The sequence below is a fragment of the Neopsephotus bourkii genome, unplaced genomic scaffold (assembly GCF_033783945.1).
Source record: "Neopsephotus bourkii isolate Nb327-2 ecotype Australia unplaced genomic scaffold, CSIRO-AGI_Nbou_v1 NB_1132, whole genome shotgun sequence".
NCBI classification, from domain to species: domain Eukaryota; kingdom Metazoa; phylum Chordata; class Aves; order Psittaciformes; family Psittacidae; genus Neopsephotus; species Neopsephotus bourkii.
The window spans coordinates 3,151,651-3,178,086 of record NW_026901618.1 but is presented as its reverse complement, the minus strand read 5'-3'; the positions used below and the strand labels follow the sequence as shown (position 1 = coordinate 3,178,086).

At 45.0% G+C, this 26,436-nt stretch overlaps 1 protein-coding gene across 1 annotated transcript; it reads left to right on the top strand.

The window, feature by feature from the left end:
* Positions 1 to 24,246, top strand: NR1D2 (nuclear receptor subfamily 1 group D member 2). Its single transcript, XM_061362700.1, has 9 exons — positions 1 to 213; positions 244 to 300; positions 3,344 to 3,604; positions 5,195 to 5,283; positions 6,230 to 6,374; positions 7,814 to 8,430; positions 11,903 to 12,088; positions 15,915 to 16,125; positions 21,100 to 24,246. Exons 2-9 carry the CDS (start codon positions 285 to 287, stop codon positions 21,294 to 21,296), a joined length of 1,722 nt encoding a protein of 573 aa, XP_061218684.1. The 5' UTR covers positions 1 to 213; positions 244 to 284; the 3' UTR covers positions 21,297 to 24,246.
* Positions 24,247 to 26,436: the final 2,190 nt, after the last annotated feature.

The window sequence follows — 26,436 nt, the reverse complement described above, 5'->3', positions numbered from 1 at the left end:
GGGCTGGGGCCGGGCCGGCGGGCGGCGGTGCCGCACTCTGCGCTGCTCCCGATCGCTTTTGTTGTAAAGGGGAGGGCGCCGCGGCGGGGACGGGCGGCACTTGCTGCAGCCGCTCTGACAGGACACAGCGCGGCCGCTTCCCCCTCGCCCGCTGCATGTAGCGCTGCGGCGGGGGACGGGCGCTGGAGAGACTGAGACCGAGCGGAGCTGAGCACAGCACAGCCGTGCCGGGCCCGGCGGAGCCCAGCGCGGCGCCGCCCCTGCCCCTGCGGGAGGAGGCCGCCATGGAAGTCAGCGCGGGTAAGCGGCCGCTGCGGGCAGGGGGGACGGGGGCTACTTGTGCACGGGGTAGTGCCGCTGGGCCGGGCGGGCAAGGGCTGCCGGTGGCGCCGTGGGGTGTGTGTGTGGGGGGGGGGGAAGCACGGCGAGCGGTGGCGATTGCCCGGCCGCGGCCCCGCTGGTGTCCGGGACGGCGGCGCGCTGCCTCACATGGACCCGCCGGGCGAGCCATGTGCGCGCTGTGTTTACGTTCCGCGCGGCGTGCCCGCTCATTGGCCTTGCGGGGCGGTGACGCGCGGATTGCATAATAGTGCCGGGGCGGCGGCGCGGGGCGGCTGGCGGCGCGGACACGTGAGGCGGCCGCTGTTTTGGTGACCTACATTCGGGGCGGCGGCGGCGGGGCGCGACGGGGACACGTGGGGCTGCGGCGGGCCCGGCTCCGCCCCCAGCCGCGCCAGGACGCGGTCGAGGGAGGGCGGGGGGAGCGTGAGGTCCCGGTGCGGGGAGGGGGGGGGTGCCCGCACGCGCGCGGCCGTGTGCGGCGGCGGGGGCTGCCTGCTCGCCGGCCCCGCACGTGGAGCGGCCCGGTGCGCGGGGGAGGCGTTGTGTAACGGGGAGGGGGCGGCGGGACGGGCCCTTGCCGCGCAGCCCCGCTCCGCCCGGCGGCCCCGGGTCCTGCTCCCTGCGTCCTGCTCTTCCCCGCTAGCGAAGGGCGGTCAGCGGTGCCGCCGCAGCACCGGCTTTGGGGCCGGGGGAAGCGGTTAAGCGTGGACCCAGTTTGCCGCCTCCTTCGCATTTGTGTATTGTTACACCTTCCTTTTAGATGCTTGCACGCTACTGTGTTTCCCCCTTCCCCCATTAATTGAATCAGTGCACCGGGTTCCCTGAGCAAAACCCAGGACTGCCTTAACCCACCGGCCGTCGGGGGTCCCATTCTGTAGGGGATCAGTGTAAAAAACCCAACCAGTGCATAGACCCGGGGCTGCTCTTTGTTTTGAGCTGTCACGCTGAGCTAGTGTATGGCAATTGACTCTGACTGCTGACCAGACAAAAATAAGGTTCACAGGGAGACATAGCTTCTAAAATAAGAAAAGGGAGTCTTGACCATGATGCAGACAAGGCTGACAAGCTCCCTAGAATACAGCAGCAGCACAACTCTGTGGGCTCCTTAGGCTTTCGGAAGACAAGGGGTGAACCTTCCCATAGGCATACCCTTCCCATGCTCCCCTGTGACATTGGTGCTACCCTTGAGAGAAAAGGAGCAATCAGTGTTTATGAGGCAGGGTTTAACGATAGTGGGGCAAGGTGGCAGTGTGGAGGAACACGGGAGTTCCCTGCAGGGACTGTGTTTGTGTGCCCTGCTCTGCCCTTTGCAGATAAGGATGGTGCCTGCTAAGAAGGAACCTGGTGCTTCCCTCGGAGCAGGTGGACTGCGAGCTTTGACCTGGCAGAGGCACGTGCACCCAGACCTTTGTCAGATGGGTGGTGTCTGGCACTAACACGGGTGTTTGGCAAGGTCTTTTCCTCATGTTGTTGCTGGCCCCGTGTCTCCCTTGCAATTCTCCTTGCTCCAAAACCCCCCAGTCCTGAATGTGTGCCGTGCAGCAGGGAGGATCTATTGGAACAGAACACAATCTGTGCAGGAATGATGGCTGTGGTGGGGCGTAGGGGCACGGGTGCCCAGGAATGTGAGAAGCAGCTTGTATGTAGTGCACGTGTCACACAGCTGCTCGGTCTGACTTCTGCCCCACCAGGCAGGGGATGCTGTGCTGCATGCTTTTTTATGGTGTTGGTGGTGGTTTCCTTGGTAGAAAACATGAGATGATAAAGAGGAAATGGGCCAGTGAAGCTGCTGCAGAAACGCTGCGAGGACCATTACAGCTGATAGAAGTAATGAAAATTTGTCTACCTGCAAGCAGTAATCGTTCCAGGGTTGTATAACAGCACTGCCTTTGTCGGTGAGGAGGTGATGGCTGATGTGGGGAGCTGCAGCCCCAACCTGCCATGCCAGCTCAGTTGTCCAAGGACCCTAAAGACACCAATGCTTTTATTCCTCCAGAGGAAGCCAGCATATGGCCCTTATAAACTTTTTAATCCTTACTGGGGTGTGAAGTTGTACTGAGCTGTCTGTGAAGACGCTCTAAATAGCAGTACAGGCATGAGGTTGCAGAGTGTAGTTTATTTGAACAGTCGAGTGGCTTTCACTATTGAAGTTCTTGTGTGAAATAATGTTTTCACATTGGCTTTTGAAATGCTGAGCCTTGGAGACAAACTCCAGTGAAGTGAAAACAACCTTCTCTTGCTTAGAAGCAAGAAAAAGGAACCTGTGAAAAGCCATTACTGCTCTGAGGTCTATCTGAGGACAAAAAGCTGTTTCATTTGAGGGATTCTCAAGTGTGTCAGATAGCAAGATGCAGCAGGACAGAAACAGCAGATAGCAGCCTAGCAGGTGGAGTTTAGCTGCTGTTAGAAGCGCTGAGAAGGCTTGCAGTTGGACAAATGCTGCTCAGTAGGTTAACCAAGCTGCAGTGCTATTACTTTCCCTTGCCCCCTTCCTTTCTGCATCATGAGCACCTCCCAGTCCTTCCTTTCTGTGCCTCTGGCACACAGCCTGCATGAAGTCTTTCTCCCTGCCCTATTTCTGTCCCTAACCTAGCTTGTTTGCATTCCAGCTCCACAGCACTGTAAGAGCCTGGCTTTGCTGTGGCTCCAGATGAGCTCTGCTCAGAGGGTGGCCAGGGAAGCCCTCCCTGGGCCTCTCTGTGGCCTCTCCCCACTGCCCTGTTCTGCAGCATGGCTTGTTGCTCTGTCCTTTGGGTCTGCTGTTTCAGCTTGACTTTGATCAGAGGAGGCTGATAAGAGAAAAGAAGGGGATGGGGCAGACTGGGAGGTCAGCCCTTGAAAACAAATGGAGAGGAGCAAGCTGGAGGGAGGGAGGGAAAGGAGTGTGCCCAGGAACACGTGATGGTTGGGTCTGGTGGTGCTGGGTCATGGCGTGGCTCACATGGCAGCGGTGCATGTCTGCTTGTTATGTCACTGTGCCGCCTTTTTTTTCTTGCCTTAGGGGGTGTGATAGCTTACATCAGCTCTTCAAGCTCGGCATCGAGCCCAGCCTCATGTCACAGCGAGAGCTCAGACAGCGGTTTCCAGTCGTCCTCTTCGCCTGTACCATCTTCTCCAAACAGCTCCTCCTCGGAAAGCGGCTGCAGCAGCCGGGGCAGCGAGGGCTCTGATGGGGCACCAAAGAGCGATCGGCTGGAGGAGGCTATTAAAACAAACCAGTCGAGTGTTGCTGGCTTGACAAAAGGCCATAATGGAGTCACAAGTATGTTTGGTGCCAGTTCCTGTAACCATCATTTCCCCCCTGTGTATTACAACCCCGTGTGTTACAACCAGGTCCTCTGTGTGGTTTGATGTGAAGGCATTTCTGTAATTTTCCATAAGCATGGGACTAAAGGATAGTCCTTTAAAATGCATTCCACCGTCGAGCTCCAGCTGCTTGCTTTGTGCTGTTTTGGTAATTGGAGGGGGTCAGTGATAAAGAACTATATTTAAACAGTTTTGGAAGGGCAGGAATCAAACAGTACTGAATAGAGCATTTTACCACACACTCGGCTGGAATTCAGACTAGTCTTTTGAAGGCTGAAGTCTTTTAATGGCAGAATTGTTTTATCATTTTGATTTGTTATGAATCTAGACTAAATATGTAACAGTTCTACCTTAAAAGTCTTCCCTCACCACCCTCCCTTCTTTTTTTTTTCTTTATATTTAGTGTTCCTACCCTAAGTTCTTAGTAAGAACTTTTACTTCCCCTTAAAATTCACTATCAACTATGTTTTTGGTGTCACAGCAGAGTTTCCTGAAGATGTAACCTGCTGTAAACTGCTCAGGCGGATGTGTGAATGGGTGGATATATAGATAGATAACATTTTTAGCTCAGTACTAGCTAGGTAAAAAAAAAAAACAAAAACAAAAACAGATTTTTGTGGTTTGGTTCTTTTTCAAAACCATGAAAAAATAAAGTTTTAGTTCCTCTTTACAAATGAAACTCAAATGTCAAATACATTATTTTTCCTGGTAGAATATGTTTCTGCAGGAGTATTTCCATCTGTGTTTGTTGATGACTGTTAAGGTAATTTTGTGGTTACTGAAGTCACTGGTAAAACTCCCATTGGCTTCAGTGAAACCAATGTTAGGCCAGCACTTAGGACTTGCAAAAAGTCTTTACTGAATTTATTGACAAGCTGAAATAAAACAGGTGGGGAAAAGCTTAAAAAACCCAAACCATGAGCATATTTACAGGGCTGAGAAAGTACTTTCAAGTTCAAGCGTGCTGCTCTGGATGTGCACTCAATTGAGTAGTCTACGTATGAGGATGTGGCTGAGTTACCAGTTCCAAATTGTTATCAGATAGAGTATATAGCTTGTTTATGATATGTAATAAAATAAAGTGTCCTTTAATATTTCCGTTTTAAAGAAAATGTTAATCCTCTGTTGGGGAAACTGTAGCCTTTATATGGGCTTATATTTTCCTGATGGAAAAATAAATTGAGCCCGAACTTTGGTGGCCTAGTTAACTAAATGGTCCCTTTAAAAGCATGTGAATGTAACCAGACTTTCTACAACTCAGTACAATGTTGCTGTGATTAAAAGTCCCCTGAATACATGCTTTCTCCCTCTGGTGATAAGCGCTTCATGCTTGTCTTCCTCCTTCCCCTCCCCGCCCCTCTCTTGCGCTGGTAGCTTCTGAACTGGTCAGGGATTTTGTATGTTCTTGTTTGTTCCTCTGCTGTGTTTTTTGTATGTTGGACTGACTTGACATATTTTGCTTTCAGTCTGGGTTTTAAAAGCTGGAAACACTCTTTTCAGTTGTCATTGGTTTTCTATATCCTTGACTTCTCTGTTCTGATTCTAGAATTTAATGGCATGGTTCTTCTTTGCAAAGTCTGTGGAGATGTCGCTTCAGGATTTCATTATGGTGTTCATGCCTGTGAGGGCTGCAAGGTGAGCTGTGTTTCTGCTCACCTTTCTGCTGGTGAAATTCTCAACTTCTCCCCACAGGGGAAAGGGGTGATGCTGCCAAAAAATATTGATATGCTTCTCTATTAAACTTAAATTTGAGAAATTCGAGGTAGTATGTAAGTTGCAGGAAAAGGCAAACCACTTAACAGGACACAGCATCTTCCAAACTCTGCAGTGCTTTCAGTCCTTGTCCCTTGTCCAATCCTGCCTGACCTGGAGTGCACGGCAGAGAACAAGACCTGCAGACAGAGGTGGGAAGGACCATGTCACGCCAGACATGTGAATGTTAATTGCATTAAGAGATGGTGGGTGTGAGTCGTCGTCTGGGCTAGGACACAGAACAAAACAGCTTCAGAAAGGCAGTTCTTTATCACAGGGAAAGCCAGAACTATGTGCTTGCATGTTCATGCATAGATCTGTATTTTCTGATACTGTAACAATGACAATGTTATGTTCTGTGACAGACTTTATCAGCTTAAGGGTTATGTGAAGGAACCACCTTTGAAGGTCATATGGGACAACAGGATGGTTTTGTTGCCAGACTGGAGGTTGAAGTCAAAAGATCTGATTTTGACTTTCATCTTTGTGCTGATATCATAGGAGATTGAGTGCATCTCTTAGAAACTGTCAGTTCAGTGATAGAGGTAATACTGGAGATATTTTGCTCTTAGCTGCTGACTATGCAGGAAGCAACTTATAGCATCTTCTATAATTAGAAATCATAATTAGTTTGCATTATACACAGATCACACACAGAGTATGTCATGAGCAATAGCAAGTTCTGTAAAATCACTTTGGGCTGATGGCTCTGAAGCAGCTTATGGGAGGCGGCAGGAAGGTTTTCTATGCTTGCGGAGAGGTGAATCTTGGCAGGAGGATTTGACATGTGGTGTAATAATAGTTCTGGGATTTTTTTGTTTGCTTACAGGGTTTTTTCAGAAGAAGCATTCAACAAAACATCCAGTATAAGAAGTGCTTGAAGAATAACAATTGCTCTATAATGAGAATGAATAGGAACAGATGCCAGCAGTGTCGTTTCAAAAAATGCCTGTCTGTTGGGATGTCGAGAGATGGTATGTTATTGAGCAGTGTTCCTCTGAGAGGGAATACGCTGCCCACCTTGGAACCAATTGCTAAGGGTCTTAATGGCAGATAATACTGCCAGCCCTGTTGTCAGGGTCAGGTTCCCTGTTTGGGAGTGTTAAGATCAGCTTGCCTTGCTCCATGACCATCCTGAACTGGTAACGTAATACTGTCCCTGGAGGCTAATGGAGTGGGATGCTCTGCAGTGGTCTGTTAGGGGCATGGTTGTAATAAGAGTCTCGATTTTGTTTCTGTGAGTTTGCGTTGTTACTGTTGCTTTTTCCATGAAAGGGAATTCTGCCTAAGCTGATAGCCTTAGAGTAATCATTATAAAGCCTAAAGAGTTAGGTTTGGGTGCATGGGATGAGAATAATGACCATGTACCTGCTGGGCTTTTTTTTTTCCCCTTGGAGGGAGGGGGCGGACAAGGAGGAAAGGGTAATGTCGAGCTGTGTCTCTGACCACCTTGCTATCCACTCCTTGTGACATTTTAAAATGTAATGCTGAAGTTGTAGTTCATTTGTCTGCTACAACTTGATGTCACAAACCAGAACTCTTCCTCCTGTTTCACTTTTTAATTTTCTCAGGGTGTTTATTTCACAAGAACCAGGAATCTTGGGCTGTTAATAATTTAGTGGGTGGAGTGTTAAAACTATCCTAAATAATTGTTCTGAGTTCTTGTCGTGCATACGAGTTATTTCATCCCCTAGGCGCTTGTTTGCACATAGGGTTGCACCTGCTTTAATGAAAGAGAGTTAGTTACATTAATGATGGGCTGCTGCACGAACATAATTACATCAGTCGAAACTGGTTATAAATCCTTGTAAGGCTGTGGTTGGATGGGCTGGTAGAGGCAGTTGTGGATCCTAGGAAAGGGTCAAAAATGCTGCAGCCACAATGATGCCCATCCCCTTGCCATCAGAAAATGTCCTTGTCAAGGCAAAGTTATCAGGAACGTACCAAGGTGAGTTGCACTCAGCGCTGACTCTCTTGTTTTGGCAAGTTATATAATTGGTTTATGAGGAGCGGTCTTGTAAGACGTATTCAAGTATGTTATGAACTGTGTTTGCGTTCAGCTAATTGTCAGCTCACGAAGTTGTACTGGTTTGGTCAAATCCTAAAGCCTGACAGTTAACTAACAACTGTGTGTTGTCCATAGCCAGGTTTGTAGCAAAAGGGGAAAAGGCTTTAGATTATATGCTGTAGAGCTGCCTTATCTTTGTGTGTAAACAGCAGCATGCGTTTCATATCTCACTCCTTGACTTCAGTGGTAATACCCCTGCTGTAGTATTGGTGAGAGCAGTTAACATCTTTTGGAAAGGCAGGATTTTTGGTGGGGTCGTGTGTTCTGTGTGTGCTGTGTCAACGCTTTCAGAATTGACCTTCTTTTTCTCTCCTCCTCCCCACTTTCATCTCCCCACCTTCATAGCTGTTCGATTTGGTCGTATTCCCAAACGTGAAAAACAGAGGATGCTGATTGAAATGCAGAGTGCCATGAAAACCATGATGAACAGCCAGTTCAGTGGTCACTTACCCAGTGAAGCATTAACAGAACATCAAGATCAAGCACCTCAAGAAGACCTTGCCTCCAAGCCCAAGCAAGAGCGGGAAGCCATCAAAAGCCCTTCTTCCCCTCCTGGCGCTGACATGGCAAAGGAAGAAGTGATTGGTATGGTCACTAGGGCCCATAAAGACACTTTCATGTACAACCAAGAACAGTCCCAAAACCCAGCAGAGATGATGCAGCCCCAGAGTGGGGAGAGAGTGTCAAAGAACACTGAGCAGTACATCTTGAGCAACAAGCACTGTGTTAGTGGGCTCGGCGGCCCTCAGTACCCTGAAAGTGAGCAGCACCTTGGTGGACAGTACAAAGGGAGAAGTGCAATGCATTATCCAAGTGGGCACCCCGTGTGTTTCCCAAATGGCCACTGTATGAGCTTCACCAGTGGTTATACTCAGCGACTGTGTGATAGGATCCCGGAAGATGGCTATTCTCCAAACAAGAATACCACTTACTCTTGCAGCACTGGAGGACGAATGCATCTGGTATATTGATACCAATTGTTTGATATGACTTAGTACAAGGCTTGGTGATGGCTGTGACCTGTCTGTGCCACTTCAGCCAGTGAAGCTGCACACTGTTGGCACAACTGCCGAAACCTAAAATAGAGACACGGGTTTGAGAGTGCACGTTGTGATGAAGGGGAATAATGGCTCAAGTTGTGTGGAGGGTTTGAAATCATAGAAGTGATGGGGTTTCTTGCTTTTTAGCAAACTGAAAATAGACTAATGTCAAAGGTTGAAGAAAACTTGCAGGTTTTGTCTGGCTTAACATGAACATGGATGTTTATAAATAGAGTTTATAAATTGCCTTCTTCACTCAATCTTGAAGACTTCATTGTAAGATATCTATACAATCAGATATGCTGTATTTTCCTTCAAGGCATTTGAAGCAAATTTCTGGGTTGAAACCTCAGGGCTAGGATTTTAAGCCAGTTTGCATAGGCTGGTTTTGGTTTTCTTGAGGGTTTTTTTGTTTGTCTTGGTTTTGGGGTTTTTGTTTGTTTGTTTTTCTTGGGTGGTGTTTTGTTTTAACAGGGCTAGGCCAATTTTACAGGCAGCGTAAAATACAGACTCAGTGGGACCCACAGGCTCTGTATCCTTCTCCTGAGAACATCTTCAGCTCTGAACAGAAGCAGGAAGAACTGCTTGTTGGTTGAGGGTCCTTTCTGTAGTACTTGCTCAAGTCTGGCTCTGCACACACTTCTAGGAACCTTAGATGACTTCGCTAGTGCATTTTCTCACTGAATTCTTAACAAAGATTTTCTTGCATGTAGATTTTGGGTTTTTTCCTTTCCTTAACAGGTCCCTGCCGTTTGCCTTGCACCTGCTGTTCCTCTGCCATTCAGGCAGCTGATTCTGTAAGCCCCTTAAAATAGATTGTCCTTCTGTTTATTGCTAGAATTGCCTGGGATGAGGGAACATAACATCCTTGTTCTCATTCTGCACTTCAGTCAAGAGGCACGAGCCCCTGACCTTTCTGAAGTACTTGAGCCACCAGTGGTTTTCTTCCTATAAGTTCGTAAAGGTTCTTCACATGTTCTTGAAGACCCCTGAAGGTCTTCACACAGTGAAAGCTGCTTATCTTGATGCTGAGTTTTCTTTTGTTGTTGTTTTTCTTTTCCAGTTTTGGTTTGTTTTTTTCCCTTCTCTGGCTACCACAGATGTGGACCATGCCATCGCTAGCAGGCCCCAAGTTTAATTGCAGACTGTGGGCAAATAATAATTCCTAGCCTTTCTTCCTTGCAGGGAAAGTATGTGGAGTCACTGCAATGGCATTGGCACTCCTCAGAAGCAGAGGTTAAACCTGTCAGTATGGGCAGGCAGGGAGTGGTCCTGCCTGCAGAGGCACAAACCAGTCATTTTGACCTGTGCATAGTAGCTGCAGGGAGGTTTAGCACAGCTGATGATGAGGAGACAAAACTGAATCCAGCAGAGCACTGCACCCCCCCTCCCTGACATGAATGAGGGTTTTGACAGGGAACTTGGATTAGGATACGTCTAAAATGAGTCAGTAGCAATAGGGGAATGCAGTTAGGCTCTGACCCAGAATAGAAACAGATGTTCAGGGATTTGGTTTGGTTTTTTTGCTCAATACCTGCACAGAAAAGTAGAACAGGTCATTCCTGACAAGGGTTCTCTAAAAGATAGCTAGTGACTGTACAAGTTGACACCTGCCTCCATAGGAAGCCTGTTGGAGTTCATGGAGAGTCTGGACAATGCTCTTAGTCCTATGGTTTAGTTTTAGGTAGTCCTGCAAGGAACAGGTTGCTGGAATAGACTCATAAGGATCATCAAGTCCAACTTGAGACATTCCATGACCCTTGGGCAGAGCTCTCAAGAGAGCTTAGACATAATACATAGAGGGGAAAACTGGTGGTTTTCCTGTGGGTCAGAGTGCCTGGAAGTTAGGGTAGATCATCATAGGATGAGAAATTAAGGTGCTTTTTGTGTCCGATTCAGAGCAGAGTGCTGAGCCAGATTCTTTTGTTTTCAGAGCGTACTGTACTTTTAGCAATACCTGTGTGAACTGTTGCAATACCATAAACAGAGCAGTGGTTTAATGTCTGTCATGCTTCTAGTTGTGTGCCTAGACCTGTTATTTTACCAAAATATTTAATAATTCTCAGTTTATGGAGAAGGTCCTCCTTTACTCCATATGTAATCATTTGGGTTTGGGTGTTGTCCTGAGATACAAAAGTTATGTTGTGATTCACAGCTGAACCAAGAAATCTACAATGCTGTTCTTTGACTTCCGGGGAGAGAGAAAGGGAAGAGCTTTCTGTGTATTGACTGCCCAGTTACCAACTAGCATTTGAAAACAAACAAACAAAACCCATATCAGAAATTTACATCTGTTTCCATCTTGTTTTCTCTAGCTGTTGCTAAATACACAAACGCACACTCCTGCATGTGTGTATATATACCTGTTGAATATATTGTAAACTTAGGATCTTCCATACAAAGAATTGCTAGGCAATTATCAGTTTCAGGATGAAAAAGCCAGCATAGCTCTGAGGAATTGCTAATCTGTTTCACTTGCTTGGCTGACATTATGTAGGATTGCATCCACCATTTAGTATACCTGTGAGGAATACTTAAAGGAATTCTCATCCTTGATGATGACAAGTGAAATGAATATTAAAAGATTTAAACTTCATTAAAAGATGCAGATTTTAGAAAGCAGAACTGAAATTATCTCAGAGCATCAGGTTGGGTTTTACAGAGGGAATTTATTGGCAGTCAGCCTTCACTGATACTTCTCACCTTATTGTAATTCAGACTGTTCTACAAAAAACTGCTGTATGTTTGTATAAAAGAAAGAGCATTTTGTTGTCTTGTGATTGAGCAAGATCCAGTTCCTTGGTCATCCTTCTTCAGTGATGCAAATAAAAACAAATGTCTGGGGGGGAAGGTTGTCTTGGTAAACCCATGACTCAGGAAGCCAAGGCTGGCTTCCTTGCTCTGGTGTTGACACATTTGTCACCTTGATTGAATCACTTTAATTGCCTGCAAAACAAGAAAGATAGATGGGAATGAATGTAGTAGTGACTGTGAGATCGCAGTTGATTGTGAAATCATGATTAATAGTGAGATTACAGGAATAATGCAAGTAAAAAATCCAGAGGTCTGGCACGAAGTTGAGATCAGGGAAGCACAGCATAACCTGGGTTCTCTCAACATTTCTGCTGTAAGTGTTGTTGAAGTTGCCAAGGTCAGCAAATTTAGAAACAGATTGCTACTGAACTGCTGTGGTGGGGTTTTTTGTTCATTTTAAAGGGAGGGAGAGAAATCTAGTTGCTTTGGGAGCTGGCTGAGGAATACTAATTTTTTTTTTTCTCTGTGCATCATTATTGCAAAGCTTTCTTGAAGAATAAACCTGCCTTTTCCAAGTATTTGTTAGTACTTGTAATGATCTCTTAAAGAGTTGTTTTCTGCATGTGTTTTGTAAACATAGGTCTGCCCAATGAGTAAGACTCCCCATGTGGACCCAAACAAGTCTGGCCATGAAGTCTGGGAAGAGTTTTCCCTGAGTTTTACCCCTGCAGTGAAGGAAGTGGTGGAGTTTGCCAAGCGCATCCCAGGTTTCCGAGATCTCTCACAACATGACCAGGTTAATCTTCTGAAGGCTGGGACCTTTGAGGTGAGACCACTGTGTGTATATTGTGGACCTTACAAGCTGTGTATCAGTCTGACCCCCTTAAAAAGAAATAGAACTGGATTATATGGGGCAAAACCAGCTTGTTCGTGGATGCTATTTCTTTAAGCTGATGGTGTCCTATGCTTCTGTTTGGTCAGATCTTGGTGAGCTGTCCCTCTTCCAACAAGCTCAGAATTTCTCAGCCTTTCAACCTTTTCCTCTTCCCTGGGCATTAATAAATGAGTAGCGAGGAGTTTCTTGGGTTTGCATAGGAGGAAAGCTGCCTTTGGGTTTGCATACTTTGAAAGCTGCCTTTGGTTAGCCTGGAGAGAAGCACAGTGCATAGGGAAGGGTGGCTAGTTTAGAAAGTTACCTATTGACCAGTTTTGTAGAGGAAAGTCTTCACCACTCTGTATGTCCTTCTGCCATTGTGCTCCCTACCAAAGACAGGGCATCCATCCTGACTAGCCTTTGGTGGCAGCTGGGGGTTGCTGAAGCCTCTATCTCCAACATAGTAACACTAGTAACTAGCTGTACTACTGCAGTTCTGTAGATGCCGTACCACCTGCAGCGTGACTTACAGGCTAATACCACCAAGTCCTTGTGGTTATTTTCATCCAATTGTGGTCATGACGTATGCACGAATTAGTGGTGTTAAATTGGAAATGATACTGGAGAGCTTGATGCTGTTTTATAATTAGTGACCTTCACCAAGAGACCTTTACTTAAGGCTTGAGTTCCTCTTCCAGACTCCTGCATCTTTTGGAAACCATGCACATTTTAGAAGTATTCAAATGTCAAGTTTAAACATAGAGGGCTGGTAGAGCTGAAATCCCAAGTATTCAATGTTGTGTGCTTTCCTGGGGAAGGGAGGGCTGGTGGTGTTTTTGTTCTTGTTTAGTTGATTTATTTGTTCAAAGAGAGATGCTGGATTTCATATTTACTTGAACTGAAGCCATTTCTTGTGTAATGTGTTGGGTCTTCCACCTGCATTTATTTAGCCTGGTTTTAAAATGGGTAATTGTTGGGCTGGAAAGTACAGGTTGCACTGCAAGACCTGGTGCCTGGAGCATGTCAGTTTCTTTGTTTCTTGTATTTTGCTGTCATGTATTTTTTGCAGTTATTCTTGACCTTTTGCAAGTCAGCTACGGCTCCTGGAGCTAAGGGCTGTATTTTCACTTCTTCAGCTACAGCTTGTTAAACTGGTGTTCACATTACACAAAAATGTTAGCTCCTTCCTCTGTAAAGTGGTATGCTGTCCAGTGCCTGCGAGGAGGGCAGAGAATCAAGCTTGAACTGTTCCTAGAATGCAAGATGGAATCTTCATGTTTTGCATGTAAAATGTTTGGTCCTGCCCTTTATTCACTTCAAGCCTATTCATATGCCTTTTTGCCAGTTACAAGCACTGCTGATAAGTTACTCTATCAAAGAGAATTAATAATAATGTATGGTTGCATGCTTATCCCTTTTCACTTACTAATGAAACATTAATGATTTCTGTTACCAAGCTGGTACCTGTAGTTAAAGCCCTATGTTGGCATCTTAGCAACAGGGAAAAAAACCCATAAACAAACAAACCCCAACAAACAAACAAATGAAAAAATAATGCTGCAGAGCGCTGGAAAAAACCCAGACCCAGCAGGATTTATGAAACCATTGCAGTAGATGCAAAAACATCTTGAAAGCCTGGTATGTACAAGGTCATTTCTCTTTTATGGGTAACTAAACTAGGATATCCCAACATCTGCATGTTAATAGAAGTATCTGAGTAAAAGTGCTGTCTCTGAGCCTGTTTTGGCTCCCTTTGGCACCAGTGTGTGGCTGTCTTGGCACTGTGCTTACCACTAGCTCGTATTCAAGGAATGCTTGTTTGTCTGGGGACAAGAAGATGCATAGAGACTGTGTTGGTGCAGAAGCAGCACAGTTGTATATAATCACACATATGTAAGCTAAAAAGCCCTCTTAGAACTGGAGGTACTGGGGACGTCACTGTATAGTGATGGGATCTATATGGCCTTAATGGGAGCCAGGTCAGAAATAGCCATGAGCCTCAAATAACAAACTCAACTGGATTTTTAGTGGGTCCTCCCCAACATCCACAAGCCTCCACTCCAAATGTAGTTGATGGCAGAGCTAAGAAGGACCTTGGGTCCATTGGGGTAGTGACTCAATTTCTAGGGGAGACGTGAGCAAGCAGTTACGTATGTGGAAACTTTCATGTGCTTATATTGCTGTGGTCAGGTGATGGGGTTGATCAGGTATATCCTCAGCATGCACAAATAGGAATCCTGAAGTGAAATGGGGTGAATTAATCATGTGCTATCCAGTCTAAACCATTCTTCCTTAGATTAGAAGGGTGACATTGAAATCTATAGGTCTTTGCTTTAGTATAAATCAACACAGCTTCATGGGCTTCAGTTTTGAATAACAATGGTAAGGCTGGTTGCTCATTATTTAAAGTTAATGTTTCTAAAGCCCAGTTCTGTAAGGGAAATAACCATATTTAACTGAAAGGTTGGGGTACCTGGTAGGTCCTTGCTAATGCACAAGTTCAGCTCTGTCTGCCTGTCCTTTGTGTCCTTTTCTTGTATTCTGAGGGCTTCTGCACGTAGGTTTCTGCACGCTGTAGTCAATGTCATCAAAGGACGCATAGCTTAGCTGACAAAGGTGAACAATATATAGTGCTTATGTGTCCATCAGATTGCTGCATGTCATTTGGCTGTTTAAATCTAGGAGCAGGTCATTTAATGTGCATGAATGGTGTTTAAATTCTCAAACATCTCCATTTTTTTGAGCCCTCCTGTTTTAAAGCTTGTCAAAAGCACCAGTCTTTGTTGAAAACCCGGTTCTCTTCTCAAATGTAGTACACATTTAAATTCATGCAGTTATGTAGGGTAAGTGACAAGAGACAACTTTCACACCAAGAGATTACAGCAAGTCTGAAGCTTTAACCAGTGCCATTTGGTTCATTTTCTCCAAATAAGAAGGCTGTTCTGTGCAGCTTAAACCTTGGACAAGTAAATAAGGTTGTTGAACGTGAGCAAATGAAACTTTACAAGCCATTCCAGAGGGAAACGTTCACAGTACGACTGAGAAACCACAAGAGAAATTTCAGCCCAGAGGGGTAAGTTCAGCACATGTCAACTGCTCCAGCCCAGGTGCTTATACCAAAGGGGTATTCTCAGCTGCAGCTACAGACCAGGTGCTGTTTCAAGCCCTGCTTCCCTTGACTTTTGAAGGCCGTACCTCTGGCTTCTTTCTACCAGAGCTCTTTAACATTCCTGTGGATACAGTGGTGCAGCATGGTAGTTTCCCAAAGAATGCCTAGTGGTCCAGATCATTAGGTGGTGTAAATCAGCATTGTTTCAATGGAGCTGCTCCACTTTACGCCAAGCAAGAATCTGGTTCAATGTCTTCGTTTTGCTCTTTGTGAGTGTGGCCAAGAAAACCTTTCTTTTAATGCTCTGTATGCCTTTGGCTGTTCGATGGCTTAAGCAAGTTGACCTACTGGCGTATTTATGAATGGCATTGTCTTTGTGGCTCAGGCTGTCTGAGGCTTACATTTTAATTTTCCTCCCTTTGGTGTGCTATAGCCCCTCCCCTGCGTCCACTGACAAATTTCTTCACTTGTTTGTTTCTCTCAGGCTACTGGGTCAGAGCTTGCACTGATTTTGACAGGTCAATAGCATGCTGTCAGTGTCTGTGTAGAATGCTTGTACAGCAGTTAATGAGACAGTTGGAATGATGTTAAAAGGTTTAATTTTTTCTTTGGCTTTCCTTGAATTCTGCCTATATTTATGTGGTTTTGTTCTGTTTTTAATTCCACCAGGTTTTAATGGTACGGTTTGCATCTCTGTTTGATGCAAAGGAACGTACCGTCACCTTCCTGAGTGGAAAGAAGTACAGTGTGGATGACCTGCATTCAATGGGAGCCGGTGATCTGCTCAACTCAATGTTTGAATTTAGCGAGAAACTAAATGCCCTGCAACTTAGTGATGAGGAAATGAGTTTGTTTACAGCGGTTGTCCTGGTATCTGCTGGTAAGGAGAGAAAGTTGAATTGCACCTTTGCCAACTATTAGATACATGTTTTTATTAGAAGATTCCTGTAAAATGTGTACCTGTTCTTCCACATCTAAGTGCAACTTAGTAGGCTTTAAGCTACTATCAGCCTGTCATTTACATACCTGCTTTTTTTGATACTGCCTTTTGGGAAGATGTGACAGTAAGCTTGTATTTTCTTACTACTTTCTATAGAATGCAAAAATGCATCTCATAGCTGCCTGGTGGCCATTTAGAAGCTATTTGTCTGACTTGTAAGTTTCCCAGGGCAGCATCAGTGAAATGACTCCTGACTTGCACAGTTTAAGTCTTGGCAAAAGGCGGTATTTCTACTTCCAAGTACTGTCATAGAGGTCTATTGCATATTTTACTTAAATCCAAATCCAACAATTTGATCTCTGCCTGTGTCAGCAAGAAAGCCCTATTCATCTGCATTGTGACTTCTTACCACAAAAGGTCTGCCAATCCACTGACATCTTTGCCAGCCTCATATCTTGTTTCAGTCACTGGATATACAGAACACCCTGGCCCAGATTCAAAGAAGGATTAAGCACCTACTTCTGTAGTATTATCTAAAGCCTCAAATTAGGCACATTAACTCTGCATACAATGCCTAAAATACAAGATTCAGAATCCCTGCTTGCTGGGTAAGGAGCTCTCTAGAGGTAGCTAACAGGAATGCTAGTAGTGCCCACTTAAACAACAAGCCAGCATTTGGGGGCCACTTGCTTCTTTAACAAGTGTACTTCTTCCACATGAGTGGTTTAGACCCCCATTTTCCTTATCAGGAAGGGGCACCCCAGGCATGGTGCTGTAGGCACATGAAGCCTCTGTAGACAAGGTAGGACAGTTTAGTCTAATAGCTTTGTGCATGGCCTAACTGAAATGTTCTAACACACGATGGGCAGCTGTAGCCTCTTTAATTTGTAAGTGGTGGTAATGAGTAAAGGGTGGTACAGACTTTGCAAGCTTTGAGAGCTAGAATGAATGGCAGCATGAAGCAAGCATGGCACTGTAGTCAGCTAGTGAAAATGTTCAGTTAACAGAGAGAAACCTTGGGGTTTAATTGCTTTTCCAGACTCCACTTTACAGATTTTATCTTAAAAACCTAAATTGTCAAGAACAGGAGATAACCTTTAAATAAGGACTGAGAACCAGGCTTCTTCTCTCATTGTGTAGTGCTACAACCACTCTTCTTGCTAGCTCAGCTGCTGGGCCTTAGAATGCCACAATCACTGTGTCACCTGTTTTGAATGTAAGTGGCTGTATCTGTTCTGTTAAATGTGGTTATAGCCCAAAACCAGCCTTCTCCAGGCTTTTAGACGGTGTTTCATGCAGTTGCTAGCTCCCACTAGGGCTTACCTTAGGGATGGTCTGTAACATGCAACATGTAATATCAGAATCGTGCAAGATGACAAAAAGAGGTGGAGTTTGGTATTCAGGCTTCTTGCAGCTGCTGAGGATTTTTCAGATCATAGTTTGGACATCACTGCTATGTAGCTTAGCTGCTGTGTGATCTCATCTGCAGTCTGATAACAGCCTTCCTGGACATCTTCACAAGCTGCTTCTAGGGCTTTATAAAATACAGCTTCACTAGTGTTGTAATGCTTATCCTATATTCCAGACACAGTAGTATCCTTGATGGTCACTGTGAGTCTAGCAGCTTTCAGATCAACTTCACTCTGTAACTTGTAACTGAAGTGCTGCGGTTGTTACTTGCTCAAGTGAGTAAGTGAGCAAGCTTCATATGCGAGCAGGTCCATGAGAAGAGCAGAATTGTCCCCAACAGAGCTTTTGTGGAATCCAGGAGGAGAAGGTACTGGTAGAACTGAGGGATCATGGGCACTTGTTCATTAAACAGATCTTGAATGACAGATCCCCTGCACTCTGCCCCTCAAGGAGGTGGGGTAGAGCGATTTCCCATAAGGTGGAGGAAGAGCTCAATTAGAGAAGGAGGAAGGGTTCAGGAATAGTATCAAAGAAGATGACATGGAGATGCAGGCAAAGGCAAAGATGCTGTAGCTGAAAGTAGAACTGAAAGTGGAAGAAAAAGATCTTAATGCCATTAAGATGACTCCATCTCAGAAAGAAAGCTACTCAAGAAAAGATTGTCAGGAAGAAAGCAAAGTAGTCGAGATTTTGTCTGCTCCAGAAACAGACAAGAGTTGTGGGACTGTTGAGTCCTGCTAAAGTGATCCAGAATGTAGCATGCCATGCTGCACTAGTTAAAAATCTTTTAAATTAAAAACTGAAAACTCCCAAAACAATCCAAAAACCCACGAGCAAACCAATCAACCCAAAACCAAACATCAGTGGGGAAAAAAAGAAATGTTCAGAACTCGTTTAAACAGTGCTAGTGGGGAGGAGACTTGTCAGAAGCATCTCCACATTAACACTTGATGAATACCCAGTCTTAGGAAGGGTATTTAGAATGTGCAGAAAGAAGCAGGAGTAGTAGCAAGGAATGTGTGTAACTCTGTATAACCTCTTGTTTTGGTGTTATATGCAAAGGAACGAAAAGCAGGGCCATACAGTGAGGACATGGGAGTATCTCTGGTGGTGCTGAGGAATTACATTTGTACTGTTCCAAAACTGACCTTCGGCTTTCATTTACCTTGATATGTTGAAGATGAAGGGGAGGTAGCAGTTTGGATCATGGGCTCTAAAGAAGGAAGAAGCAAGGTGGAAGCAAAGCTGAAAGAATGTGGTTTGTGCAGGACTAGATACCAGATAATCTCTTAACTGAGGGTGATACTTTGTGGTAGAAGAATATACAATACACACTCTACTATTCCTTCTTATTGGGATAGTACTAACAGAAACTTCTGCTGGCCGCTGGGAGCAACTAGAAGTAGGCTAAGAGGAAAGGAGAAGAAAGACTTGCACTAATTGAAGAGAGGAGCCTACAATAACTTGCTGGAGATAGCCAGAAAAGACTGGACTGCATTCTTCTGCCTTCAGAAGCAAGGCAGGACTGTTGCTGCTCTACAGAGCTTTTGAGAAGTCTCATATGGCTTATGTTGTCATCTCTGCTCAGGGTAGAACAAATCGGGTTGTGTGAAGTGGGGGGCAACTGGGGTAGATGGTTTAACCAATAAAGGCAGAGGGGCATTTCTTCACTCATGCTCTCATGGAGAGAACATGACAGTCTTCACTGCTGTGGTTTAAGTCCAGCCAGCAACCTGGAACCATGCAGCCGCTTGCTCACTCCCCCACCTTCCTCCCCCCCCACCTCCTGGAGGGACGGGGAGGAGAATCTAAAGAATGCAACTCCCACGGGTTGAGATAAGAACAGTTTAGTAACTCAGGTATAACACAAATCACTGCTGCTGCCACCAATGATAATAATGATAAGGGAAATAACAAGGGAAGAGAGCACAACCGCTCACCACGCACCGACTGATACCTAGCTTGACCTGAGCAGTGATCTAACCCTTCCATGTAACTGCCACCAGTTTATATGGTGGACATGATGTGCTGTGGTATGGAATACCTCTTTGGTCAGTTTGGGTCAGATGTGCTGTCTCTGCTTCCTCCTGGCTTCCCCTCCTCCCTGGCAGAGCATGAGACTCAGAAAGTCCTTGGTCAGAATAAACATTGCTGAGCAGCAACTAAAAACATCGGTGTCATCAGCGCTGTTCCCAGGCTGAAAGTCAAACACACAGCACTGCACCAGCTACTAAGAAGGAGAAAAATGACTGCTGATGCTGAACCCAGGACATCACAGAAGACTGGAATGTGTGCTAATAATTTGATATTAATCAAAGTTCCTAATTGTTAGAATAGAAGGTTCTGGAACAGTCTTTCTGAAGGAACAAAACACATTAACTGCTTCAAGATGGATCATTAAGTGGTTTATGTAATATTTTTTCCCTGTAGCAGTAGGGACCTTCGCCAGCCTGGTAGGACTTCCTGGACTGTGTTCACCTGAAAGATCTGATAGGATTGACACTGACAGCATAAGGAAGGGATTCCCACTCTGACTGTAAGATCTGACTCAGTGTTATTCCAGAAAGCTGTTGTCATTCTGTGTCCCAGTTCCGTGAAGTGCTTAAGTACATGCACACATCAAAGCACATTTCTGTTCACGTCCGTCACTCGTGTATGTATGTGCCCTGCTGAATTTACTTAGTGTTTAAGAAGACAGGATACAGTTTGGAAAAAACAGCTCCTGTGCATGGTTGTTAGATGAGGCATTTTGCTTAAAAATCCATCCTTTCAAGCTGGTTACTTAGGTTCCACCTAAGGACAACAGGCATGTTCTTAAATACAGCTCTCTGGGAAGAGGTGCTTTGAGCATGGGATGAGTGCAGTAAGTGGAAGCACAATATTTTTCTTCATGTTGAAATTCTTCCTCAGCTGGGAATTTTTGGGCGCATCATGTTTCACTTTGTAGGTGCTTCAGAACACACTCAGAAATAGGGGCCAGTCATGTCAAGGCTTGTACTTCCCTTGCCTTGGGGATCCCATTATGCAGATATGAGTGTGGCTTGTCCCGAGTGGGATTTCTCACTCAAGCATAAACTTCCGGTTTAAGTCTAGGGTTCTGTGTCCAGCCTTGAGAAATGTTGGAACTTCTTGCTTTCATGTGTCCTCTCTCCTTGCGTTGAAATCTGTGATTCAGGCAAAACATTTAAGTGTGTGCATCAGTCTGTCCTTTGCTGGAAACATGGGTAAGTGATTACAGGAAAGGTGATTGAATGATGCCAGTCTGCGTGAGCTTAATACTTTACAAAATAAATAACATTTGAAAGACTTTTGGTATTGTGGGTTTGAAACTTCTGACATAAGTATTTAATTATTCTCACGCTTGTTAACATAGTGAGTGATTCTTGCAGTGGTTTTATGGTGCAAAGTACATAACTACATCCATTCACTCTTCCCCCTCCCTGTTTTTCTCTCTCTTACCCCCCCTCTTCTCCACCCCCAATCCCTCCACCCCTTTCTTTTTAGATCGTTCCGGAATAGAAAACGTCAATTCTGTGGAGGCGCTTCAGGAAACACTAATCCGTGCATTAAGGACCTTAATAATGAAAAATCACCCCAACGAAGCCTCTATTTTCACAAAACTTCTTTTGAAATTACCCGACTTGCGTTCCTTAAACAACATGCACTCTGAAGAACTCTTGGCCTTTAAAGTTCACCCATAGGCCTTTAGGTCTCATTTGTACTTGGACTTGCCTCATGTTAAAATGTTTTGTGCTAAAATATGTATTTATACAGTTGTACCACTTGTCAGAGAGAGAGAGTTCACAGACTGTGAACAATTGATAGCTGTCCCTTAACCATGCAATAACCATGCTTCAGCAGGTGCTTTCAGCTAGCGGCAGTGCAGCATTCAGACTCCTCCAAGACATCCAGACCCAGCTGTGCTGCACTTCTGCGGAGGAGGTTGTGATAAGCCTCAGTAAATATGGACTGTTCTTTCCTTTAGAAAGAACCACCACTGCCCTCTCATGTAAACTGAACGCAGAAGAGCTGTGTATATGCATACAGAGCATGGAATGGGGTGGGAACGATCCTGCGCTAGCAGGAACATGGAAGAGCGGATTTAATTGGTCTTTCACTTACCTAATAGATATATGTCTGTGTCTTTTGATAACTCACTCATGGTTTCCACTGTTGTTATTCCATTAAACCTGATGGAATGATTTCAGCCTGCACCAACTCTTCACTGAGCATGTGTTCATGCCATGTGTATATAATATAAATAGTTAAGTAATGAGTGTTTATGGCTATATAAAGTACAGAGTTGTGTGTATATATGTGTATGTATATAAATAGTTCTATACATAAAGTATACATATAATTTCTTCACAATATTTTAAACTGTGAAGGAATTTAAACTTACAACAGAAGGTGATCTATGGAAAGAACCAAATAGATGCACTTTGCATATTGCTGAACTAATTAGCTGACCATTTTTTAGAAAACATCCAGTTTGCATTAATATGCTGTGTTTGTTAATTTGAGAAAACAAAACCAACATCAAAACAAAAAGACCAAAACCAAACCCAGAATGGCACCAAAGGGGCAGAGCAAGATTCAGTTTATAGAAGGCGTTTGTGTGGAATCTCAAGTGGAGAGGGTTGATTGTGTCGCAACTGAGATTGTCTATTGCCACTGAGGTTTTTACATTCTGGTAAAGGTTAAAGAAGCACCAGATGCTCTTCAGAAACTTCAGCACAGCCAGAAAGAAGCTATCAAATGAATAACAGTATCTATCAGAGGAAAAAAAAAAAAAAAACCAAAAAAAAGTGGGAAAATGTGTCCATGGTTGCATTTGGGTGTATGTGTGTTCTGTGACTGTTTATTTCTTGCAATACATCATTTTGCTGCTTCATTGCTAAATGAGAATTGAAAATGGAAATGTGAGATTCCCCTTGTCTTTTCACAATCTGGGCTTTGTGGTTCTCATGCCTGTTCTTCTGGAGCTCTCCACCGGTGCGTGTGCATGTGCGTATGTGTGTGTGTATGTGCAGAGAAGGTGTACTTGATGGTCTGGATTTTTTTTTCTTTAAAAAACCACCACAAAACCCAGCCAAATAAATGGGACTTCTTTTTTTGTTGTTTATGCCAGTAGCAAATTACAAAGCAGATCCTCAAGGCTAAAGATTCTGCTGGTTTTCCATCTAGGAAAGTGGCGCTCTATGGGGTTTTTTCCCCTCCATTTGTAGCAGGACCTGGCACCAGAAAAGAGACTTTTAAAAGTCAAAGCAGTTGTGTTAATTAGCTGTGTTTATGTTTTGCTAATGTGGGAAGAAGCAGCTCCGTTATGCCTGTGTTTAGTTACCTTAGAGAGGTAGGGAGCCTTCTGGGACTGTAGTGCTTGGTAACACTACTCTGCAGAGGGAGAGACCTCTCCGGTTATTGCTGTGTTCAGATGTATGCAGTAGTTGAGGCCAGGAGCCAGAAAGCCACCAGACTGCAGGGCTCTTGCTGTGCAGGAGCAGCTCTGGCACATGAGTGATTCAGTGGGAGCCCTTGTGCCTGCCATGGAGCTGGAGCAGAGGAAGACCTCAGCCTGCCCCTGATCATCAGGAGCTGGGCAGGGGATGGGAGGCTTGCACCCTGCCATGGCTCTGGTCACCTTTGGGCTAGGGATTTCCCCTTGCACAGTGGTAAGGAGTACTGGCCAGGGCCCTGAGAGCAGGAGAGGGCATGTGCTTGAACACATTTGACCTTAGCTTTGGCTATGGAGCAAAAGAGCCCTTTTCCCTCCTCCACTGCTGCAGGGAGAGCTGCCCTCCTGCATCAGTCTGCTTTAACCACTGGGCAATGGCCCCTTCGTTCACACAGTTTTGCTATCCAAATGTGCTATCCATGGCATACTGTCCTAATTTCTGTTAACAGTCTGCATCCTACCAGTATTATTTGATTGAGAAGTTCAGTGAATGGTGCATTGAACCATTCAGACTTCAGAAAGGACAGTCAAGTTTTGTATTGTTTAGGAGCTGAAATTACTTCTTTTTAGACCCCATTTCAAATGTGGAAAGTACAGTTAACCATTGGTTGTTTTGAGACGGAAGGAGGCTGCTTACAGAGATTGCCACCCTACAACTGTGTTTTGTTGTGTTTTGTTTTATTTTCTTTAAACTGTATTATTAAGCCTTTAGGAATGTATAACCAGGACCGAGTAATTACTGCTTATTAAATTTTTAGTTAGATTGACCATGTATGTCTATAGATAGATATCTAACTTGTGCAGTTTCATTTGAGATAATCTTCCTGTACATAATGGAAAAACTCATAGAGGAGAAAAAAAAGCCCCAAACAGATTGACTGAACAAAAAGGTGATTAAAGTATGGTTCCAAAGTGATCCATGTATTACGAACCCTAGCTGGACTCTTGGAAGAAAATCTAAACTCATTGTGTTAGCTGTGTATTGTGAGCTCTTCTTTTACTGTGTCACTGGTTATACACTTGTTAAACGCTGAGATAATAGACTTCATGCCAGGTATTTGAGTACTGTAGATTGGGTCATTGCTGAAAGATTAATGTACTGTATGACTTAAATGAAAATTTTTATTCTTGATTTTATTCTTGATTTTATTCTTGTTTTGAAAGATTAAATATGGGCATTACATCAGCAAGAGAAACCATGCTTCTGTGTTCTTTGTATGAAATCTAGAGGGGAAGGCAACATGCTGAGATGAACAAAGCAGAAGTAATGGATGAGAACATCAATTGCTGTAAGGTGTCAGGGCCAGCGCTGGTGTATATGGTGGCTAGGAGCCTGTGTCTTAGTCCACTTGTGGTACACATCTGCACTGCCAGGGGGTTGGCTGGTGCAATTTTGGGGGTATTGTCAGTAAAAGTGGTAGTTATTTTAAACACCTTAATTACTTTCAGGAATTTACCTTTGTAACTGAAAATAGGATACAGTTTAATGTCTGGTAAGTACAGTCTTAAGGATAGGTTATAAGAGGTAGATGGGAAACAGCATGGGAAGGGCAAAGATCTGTTTGATTTTTACAGCTTTATTTCCTAGTTTGAAGAGTTTACTGGTTAGGAGACAAGCTCTCAGGAAATGTTCTATCTATTGGTGTTTGAGAACAAAACAAACTCTCCAAACAGAAACAAATTCATGACTGCCAGCACTGGAAAGAGTAATAGCACATAAATGCTTTTTATAAGACAATATAAAAGTGGCACTATAAAGTGGCATGTTTGCATGCGGCTTTGCTTGTTGCCACCTACTGTGAGACCCTGTGAGCAGGGCCATGAGCCATGGAGGTCCTGGGATGTGGGAGGTTCTTGGGAAGAACCTTTTCCAGCTTCAGCTGGGATGGTCCAGGAGTTATTTTTCCCTGTTTGGCTCCAAGAGCCTCACCACAGCAAATGGGGCGGGCTGGAGGGGTGTTCCCAGTAAAAAACACAATTCCATTCCCCCCTTTCCTGCTCTCCCAGTTAGGCAAGATGTTCTGGGGATGGGGAAGTGAAGCATTTGTGCTTGCTTGTGGGAAGCGTGCTGGGATTTGAGTCTACAGCACCAACTCAAATGTGAATGTGCCTGCAGCAGCCTGCCCTGTCTCTGTCCTCACTACACAAGGAAATAAATGGTCAATGTTGCACGGAAAACAGGTATGAGTGTCACTGTGTGAAAGTATAAACTGCTGAGGGTGTGGGCAGTCTGCTTGGGCTCATGACCCACGGACTGTGTGTGGGGTGGGAGGGAATCAGCATTTACAGCTGAACCGCAGAGTGCTTTGATTACAGAAACAGTTCATACAAGGAAATACTTGGCACTTCCTTCCCTTTGATGAGCACAGGGAGCAGCTGCCAGAACCTCCATCAGTGAACACCTTTTGTTTTCCCTTTTAATTTGTTTCTTGTAAGGTTGAAGTTCGAAGTGGGGAGGGAGGAACTCCGGATATGGGAGAGTCTGGAGATGCCCACCCCTAGCAGCTGACTGAGCGGCAATGGGCAGGCCAGTGTGGAGGATGTGCTCACTCGGCAGGAAAGTTGGTCAAGGCCACAACAGTGTTGTCAGGGAGAGGAGCTGAGCAGGCGTGTGTGTGTAGGCTGCAAGGCTGCACGTTCCTGGTTATCTGGAAGAAACAGGTCCGTGCACGCCAGCAGACACTGCTCTGCTGCACCAGGCAGCTTCACTGGGCAGTTCATACCAACTGCAAATGCACACCATAGTATGTTTGTTGTAAGGCAGAGCTTGCAGTGGTGGGGAGCTGAACTCTGATCTCCTATGGCTATAGGAACAAAACACTCCTGCCTGGCCTGGATCCCCAAGGCAGGCTGTGTGGTTATCCATGACGGTTGCTCCCCTGCATCACTCTCTGGGACAGCATTTGCCTCTGGCTGGAGGACCACCCTCAGGGTTTTTTTTTTTTTAAGGGTTCATGCTTAAAACTGGGGAAGTGTTTTCTTGAACCATAGAATCACAGAATGGTTTGTGTTGGAAGGGACCTTCAAGCCCATCCAGTTCCACCCCCTGCCACAGGCAGGGACACCTTCCACTAGACTAGGTTGCTCAAAGCCTTGTCCAGCCTAGCCTTGAACACTGCCAGGGATGGGGCAGCCACAGCTTCTGTGGACAACCTGTGCCAGGGCCTCACCATGCTCACAGGAAAGAACTTCCTATCTAAATTTCTCCTCTTCCAGTTTAAAGCCGTTTTCCCTTGTCTGATCATTGCATGCCCTTGTAGAGTCCCTTCTCTCTGCCCAGCTCTCCACACCTCATCTTAAGAAGACTGTAGCTCAGATTATTTCATAGAACAGTGCTGAGTGCTACAGATAAGGTGGCACAAGGGCAGAGGCAAATATGACATGTT

Bases quoted from the DNA above. Each gene is read 5' to 3' on its own strand.
- NR1D2 (XM_061362700.1), top strand. The intron at 3,605-5,194 runs GTATGTTTGGTG...TTCTGATTCTAG, and splicing joins AGGCCATAATGGAGTCACAA to AATTTAATGGCATGGTTCTT. The intron at 8,431-11,902 runs GTATATTGATAC...TTGTAAACATAG, and splicing joins CTGGAGGACGAATGCATCTG to GTCTGCCCAATGAGTAAGAC.